General features: G+C 51.4%; 1 protein-coding gene across 1 annotated transcript; it reads right to left on the bottom strand.

The window, feature by feature from the left end:
• Positions 1-3,671: 3,671 nt before the first annotated feature.
• Positions 3,672-5,739, bottom strand: Kcna5 (potassium voltage-gated channel subfamily A member 5). Its single transcript, XM_051155408.1, has one exon. The coding sequence runs from the start codon at positions 5,635-5,637 to the stop codon at positions 3,811-3,813; it is 1,827 nt and encodes a 608-aa protein (XP_051011365.1). The 5' UTR covers positions 5,638-5,739; the 3' UTR covers positions 3,672-3,810.
• Between the last annotated feature and the right edge of the window lie 1,496 nt (positions 5,740-7,235).

The following is a 7,235-nucleotide window of genomic DNA, read 5'->3' on the forward strand; positions in this document are numbered from 1 at the left end:
GCCTTCATAGATCTGATGAATGCCCCAAGAGGCAGCTGTGCATGACAGGAGCTTGCAACTCTCCAGAAGAGGCAGATTTTATACGGGTAAAGGATTGCATCTTGAGTGTTATATAAATACCTACCATTGGCTAGATTTTTGCCTCAGCCTACAGGACCTAAGATATGCTCAAAGTGGTCCTTTCAGAAATGTCTCCAGCTAGTATCACCCGACCTCCCCCACCAACCCACCTTAGCCAGATTGGGGATTGCACTGTAGCCCACGTAAGACACCATCTGGAGGGACAGTGACCAAAATAGGGATCCCTTTACACGACTGCTAGATTCCTCTCTAAGTTCTAGGTCCCCAGTGGCCCAGGCCAAACTCCACCTGACCCTTGACCGTCCATTTGGGATCCTTTGTAGGAACGTGATAACTCATTGTCTTCTAGGATTTGCTTTTCTTTTACACTAACTGGCCCTTTTCCCTGAGTCTGGAAGTCTTAGGTGTTCCAAATTTGTTCCCAATGTCCCGGACCATGCTGGAAGAGAGTAGGCCCACAACATAAAAATTAAAAAAAATAAAAAATTAAGAAATTAAAAATCACTTCACCTTCATCCAAGATCAAACTCCACTGAAGACAAACTCTGGATGGTATTCAGAGTAAACTGTCCCTTCCCCCAAAGAAAGTCTGCTCCCTCCACCCCCAACCCCATAGTGTTGCGTCACATAGGAATAATACAATACAAGCTCTGTGGAGAACTCTCAGGGGCCAGCAGTTTGAACTGTTTGAACCCTACTCCAGGGAGCAGCCCCAGCAGGGCCATCCAAGGAGCTGGAGGTTTTGAAGAGAGTCTAAGAGTCTTCTCAAACCCATAGGAGGAAATGGAAAGCAGTTAATAGGGAGAAGAATGGGGTGGGCGGGGCGGGGTGGGGTGGGGTCAGTGGAGGCCTGCCTTGCTCAGCTCCCAAGGCACAGCCCCTAGCTCTGGGTACACCTTATCAATGCAGAAGTCAGAAGATTTCTGTTGGGAGTGCCAGGAAGAAATATCTGGATAAATAAGCATGGCTGAAGCCTCTTGATTTCATCTCTTCAAGGGGCAGCAAGGATGTGGAGAAGCGAGGATGCAGAGGAGGAGAGAGGGATGGGAGAGGGGAGGAGAAGCTTCCCAGCAGGATTAGCCCAGAAACAGTCTGGACCTCTGGCAACTAGACTCCAGGCAAACCACAGATTAGGGGGAAGGGGGTGCGGCAGCAATTTCCAGAATCAGAACAACAGGGGCACTGTGAACATGGAGGCACTGAGCCACGTGCCTTCTTAGTGGCTCAGAGTAGGTCTCCTGTCATTGGTGTCTACAGTGGGAGGCTGCACTGGGAAGCCTAATTAAACAATCTTGGTCTCTTTTTTAGACAGGATCTAGGGTACCTTGTCCTCCCCAACAAACACACACACACACACACACACACACACACACAGGCATGTGCACAAAACAGTCAATTTTGTTTTCTCATTTCCTCGACTTGGTCCCTAAGCATGTGCAGAAAGCTGCCCCATCCCCTAGACACTTTAAAGATGAAGTTTCTTATAAATGTGCCAATACTTCTCAAACCCCTGTTCTGAGAGCAGGTCTGCCTGCCTCACTTAATCCTGCCTATCTGTGCTGTGTCTGTTTTGCTTTGCAGGGAAGGCAGACCTCCCAGAACCAATTCCCAGGCCAGTGCCAAATCTCAAACACCAGCTTTTAAGGCACGGAGAGGTCAGAGGTGACACTGCAGGGCAGGATTCTGGCAGGTGCCCTGCTTTTCAGCATATTGCAAATTGTAAATCAACAGGCCCTCTTGCTCTCCTCCTTAAGCTTTAGCGTGCACTGAAAACCAAGGGAGCCAGGCTGCCTGGTCCTCCTGTGTCCCCAGTAGATAAGCTGCTATTCAAACAGTTCTTGACAAGAAATGACTGTAGGTATCAGACGCTGGCTTATTTTATCCTGTCTAATTTAAATCCACAATCCTTGGACTTGAATTTGATGAATCATTAATAGGGAGACCCAGCCACATTGTCAAAATTAGCCACTAAACCCAGGGTCATCTTGAAGTAGGAAGGGCTGAACCAGTGGCCTTCCCTGGTTAGACTGTAAAACAACCAGCCTGGACTCTATATAAAAAGCAACAGCAGGAACCCAGAGTGAAATTGCAGCTGGAATTAAACCTGCTGTGGGGTTATGCTACAAACCACCCAGTTAAAAGAGGAACAAAGAGATTCATTCTGAGTTTAAGGAATATGGGGGAAGCCTGCAGTCTGTCCTTTAGCTGGACCAAGGCAACCCTCCGTACTCCCCACCTTAAAGACATGGTGCATACCTCTGCCCAGCCAGGCTCAGATAGTGAACAGTCAGTCACTTTCCCTGAGTGCCGTTCACCACACTGGGCACCTCAGAATGGGCTTCTCTGGGTGCATCAGGCTCGCTTCCCTGAGCTACTAGGAACAATGACAATGAGGGCTTAGGACTTACAGTAAAGGAGACAACCGTGAGACACCCAGAGCCTGGGGCCACGGAGGAGAGTCGCAGGGTGGGGAATCACCCCCACTTCTACAGTCTGTGCTGACTTTAATCCACCAGTGCCACACCCAGCCTCGGCACAAACAATTTATCTATCATCCTTCTAACCCGGTGGTTCTCAACCTTCCTAACCCTGAAACCCTTTTTAATACAGTTCCTCATGTCGTGGTAACTCCTCCCGCAAGCATAAAATTATTTTGTTGCTATTCATAACTATAAATTTGCTAGCGTTATTAGTCGTAATGTAAATATTTGATATGGGACCCACCCTCAAAGGGGTCACAAGCCACAGGTTGAGAACCACCATTTAAGCTCAGCAAGACCAGTCAGGAAGAGGATATCAAGTTTCCTGGGGCTTCTAGCCCCACTGGTGCATTTGAACTGACTGTAAAATGAGACAGAAAGTGGCAGCCTTCACTCCTTAGCACGTCAAACACCCAGCAGCAGCAGGAAAACTCACACTTGCTCAGCGGAGTCATGTTTTATTTCCTGGGATCAAAATGAAAATAATGAACTCTCAAAAGCCTTCTTCTAACATCATTAGATGCTTCTGTGAAGAAAGTCATAAGAAACACTTAAGGGGACCAAAAATAAAATTAGATCTGCTGTTCTTCTAGAACCGTCTCTACCCTAGACACAAAGCACCAATAGTGCATCCCAGAATAATGAGAGGCTTGGGAACACAGGAACCTGAACATCTTTTTTCAAGGTCTCTGGCCCCCGAGTGTCACAGGAAAAGATGACTCCCCCCCAAGTCTTTCATAATTCAAAGTATATCTTAATAACACACCCAAATATTCTTTATGGGCACCGCTGTACAAAATCTCATCTGCCATAAAAATAATGTCTGCCCCATACACAAATATAATCACATGTAAAGTAAATTTGGAACACAGGGACAGGGAGGGCTATGGAATCTCCTGGGACCAGAGCTATTTAAAGTCATTTTTGTCTGAGTTATCCCTCTGCTGGGTATAGAAAACTGGCTATGAATGCATCCCTCTCACAGTGCTCACCATTTCAACCGCTCCTGCGTCATGGAATGCGATACATTTTAAAAATAGGTGACCCCTAGTGTTATAGGAAATGGAGGAAAAATGGGGGAAGTTAGAGGGCAGCAGAGTGAAAAGGGTGAAGGGGAGAAAGGCAGGCATCCAGGCATCGGTGACCAGGTGGACTTAAAATACTCTGTGGTATAAAGCAGATACCCAGGCTCAAAGGGGGCCACCCCTGTTCCCAGCTCCACTTGTCACCAGACTTCCTGAATCTCTCTTTACAAATCTGTTTCCCGGCTTGTGTCCAGACAGAGGGCATACAGAGACCTCCGTAAGTCCACGTTGCTCTTGGCCTTGAGGTGACACTTTTCTAGGGGACAGCTGCCCCTTCTGATACTGTCAGAAGTCTCCAGGGAGCCACCGGTCTTGCAGACAGAGGCCTTGCCGCAGCTGACCTTCCGTTGACCCCCTGTGTCCAGCCCAGACTCCCGCCTCTGGATGCTTTGCTCTTCCTTCAGGGCAGCCTGCTCCTCATGGTCCGTCTCCCGATGGTAGAAGTAATTAAAATTGGAGACGATGACTGGCACAGGCAAGGCGATGGTGAGGACCCCCGCAATGGCGCAGAGTGAGCCCACGATCTTGCCTCCCACAGTGATGGGCCTCATGTCTCCGTAGCCTACAGTGGTCATAGTGACTACTGCCCACCAGAAGGCATCTGGGATACTGGAGAAGTGGGACCCCTGGTTGTCTGCCTCTGCGAAGTAGACAGCGCTGGAGAAGAGGATGACTCCGATGAAGAGGAAGAAGATGAGCAGCCCGAGTTCTCGCATGGACGCCTGCAAAGTCTTACCCAGGATCTGCAGCCCCTTGGAGTGGCGGGAGAGCTTGAAGATTCGGAACACCCGGACCAGGCGGATCACCCTGAGGATGGCCAGAGACATGGCCTGCTGTCCATTCTGCCCACTACTCCCCGGTTGTTGCTCTGCCAGCTCAGTGCCCAGGGTGATAAAGTAGGGGAAGATGGCCACAATATCAATGATGTTCATAATATTCCGAGAGAACTCCGCCTTGCTGGGGCAGGCAAAGAAGCGCACGAGCAACTCGAAAGTGAACCAGATCACGCATGTAGTCTCCACGATAAAAAATGGGTCGGCCAGGGTCCGAGGCAGAAGTGGTGCCACTGTGGGGCCAGAAGAGGCACCAGACCCCCCGCTGCCATTGGCCCCTGGGGCGGGGGCTGGAGCCTGGGGCGGCACTGGGGGATGGCGGAGCAGCTCCCGTTCATCCCTGAACTCAGGCAGAGTCTCCAAGCAGAAGGTGATGATAGAGATGAGAATGACCAAGACTGACACGATGGCGATGGCTCTTGCGGACCCTGAGCTTTCTGGGTATTCGAAGATAAGCCACACCTGGCGCTGGAACTCGTTGCGGGGTAGGGGCTTCTCCTCTTCCTTGATGAAGCCCTCATCCTCCCGGAAGCGCTCCATGGCCTCTTCCCCCAACTGGTAGAAGCGGATCTCATCTGCAAACACATCCAGTGAGACATTGACCGGCCTGCGCAGGCGGCCCCCAGACTGGTAATAGTAAAGGATGCCATCGAAGCTGGGCCGGTTGCGGTCGAAGAAGTATTCATTTCTCAAGGGGTCGAAGTAACGCAGGCGCTTGGCTGGGTCCCCCAGGAGGGTGTTGGGAAACTGCGCCAGGGTACCCAGCTGTGTCTCAAAGCGCAGACCTGAGATGTTTATGAGGACGCGCTGGTGATGGAGCGACCCTGTGTCCTGAGGAGTCAGGTCCTCCTCCACTGTGCCCCGGCCAGGGTCACCTTCTCCCTCCTCATCCTCAGCAGAGGGCCTTCTAGGCTGGGACGGCTCCTGAGGCAAAGGGGGCAAAGGGGGCAAAGGGGGCAAAGGCGGCCCACCCTGGTCCTCATCCTCTTGAGTGGCGCACCCGTTCGGTGAGGTTTCTTTGGACTGATTACTGAGCCCAGCCGTCGGAGGGTACCCATACTCTCCCCTGAGGGTCTGCGCACAGCTTGTCCCTGCCTCCCCTCCTCCTCTGAGGGTCATGGCACTGCCGTTCTCCAGGGGCACCAGGGAGATCTCCATGGCCCGGGGGCAGGGGGCATGCTGCGCCCCTGACAACAGGTTCCCACACCCCCAACTCACTCTCAGCGCCTTGCGTAGAGCTCCTCTCTAGCCAAGGGCCCAGCCGGCTCCGGGATGGCTGAGGTAGCTGGCCCGATCCCCCTTAGCTGGTCCTGACGTCAAGCCGCTGCCCTTGCTCCCTGCCTCTCTGTCTCCCTCTCAGTGTTCTGGCAGCTGGTTACCAGGCAGCAGAAAAGCCTCCTTCCAGCAGATGCAACCTCCAGCAGCCCCTCTCTGGCTGAGCTCCCTGGCCTCCGCCCTCTGTGGCTCCCTGCTTTCCCCCTCCCCCCTACCCCCTCCTCTCCTCTGGGGACAGAGTCAGAGAGTGCCTCTCGGGAGGGTTCAGCTGGGGCCCTGCAGCAAGGACAGGAAGGGGCGGAGGCAAAGAGCGGGAGGAGCAGGGAACAGGTTGTACCAGGAGTGCTGAAACTCCCAGAGCAACAAGATGAGAATAGCTTCAGGATCTCAGATCACCTGGGAATGCACAGAAAGCCAAGGGGACACCAGACGGTGGGAACTGCTTTAGATGGAAGGGAAAGGCATACAGCTGAGTCCGACTGCGAGAAAGTGGAGAAGAGAGTCCTCTGTATGTATGTGTGTGTGTGTGTGTGTGTGTGTGTGTGTGTGTGTGTGTGTATTTCCCCTTTAAGCAGTGCTTCTCAACCTTCCTAATGCTGCAACCCTTTAGCACAGTTCCTCATGTTGTGATGACCTCAACCATAAAATTATTTTCGTTGCTACTCCATAACTGTCGTTTTGCTACCGTTATGAATCGTAATGTAAATATTTTTGGAGATAGAGGCTTGCCAAAAGGGTCTAGAAGCACAGGTTGAGAACCCCTGCTTTAGAGTATTAACAGCCTCCCCCTCTTTGTCAAGCATTAGACTGGAAAGGACTAGCAAATCGTGTGTGTGTGTGTGTGTGTGTGTGTGTGTGTGTGTCTGTGTATGTCTATGTGTAGGTGTTTGTGTGTGTCTGTGTGCTCATGTGCGTGTGTGCACACGTGTGTGTGTCTGTGTGTGTTTGTGCGTGTCTGTGTGTGCATGTACGTATGTGCACACGTGTGTGTGTGTGTGTGTGTGTGTGTGTGTGTGTGTAAAGGCAGTTCTTCCCATCTGTCTGCAGACCCACTGAAATGTAGGAGAATGAGCCCTCACAGCACCCTCTGGAATTGGTTTCCAAGTCCAGACACCTGTGATCTGATGTGCCAGTGCAGACCCAGGGACAGCTCCATCAAGGGAGAAGCTGTCTGATCTCATGACCTTGCATCCTGCACATTTCCCCCAAACCTCTTCACCTAGTTCTCATTTGCAAAAAGCACAAGGAGGAAAGAGAGGGTTATAAATCCTGGTGGAGAACAATTGTGCACAGGGACCTCTGAGCCGGTAACTGCATTAGAGACCTGTAAGGAGAGGGAAGACAAAGGCTGTGAGCGGGAGTTGCTTGTTGCCCGTAAAGCCCAGAAAGACTGACTACATTGTATACAGACATAGAAATAGAAAGCATCCCTGCTGGAATTCAAACCCAAGCTGCTAGACCTCGGTGGGAGGGGGATGTCT

This window comes from Acomys russatus, chromosome 13, assembly GCF_903995435.1.
Source record: "Acomys russatus chromosome 13, mAcoRus1.1, whole genome shotgun sequence".
Lineage (NCBI taxonomy): Eukaryota > Metazoa > Chordata > Mammalia > Rodentia > Muridae > Acomys > Acomys russatus.

What these genes read in the sequence shown, in the direction of transcription:
- Kcna5 (XM_051155408.1), bottom strand. Translation starts at nt 5,637, where the DNA reads ATGGAGATCTCCCTGGTGCCCCTGGAGAACGGCAGTGCCATGACCCTC.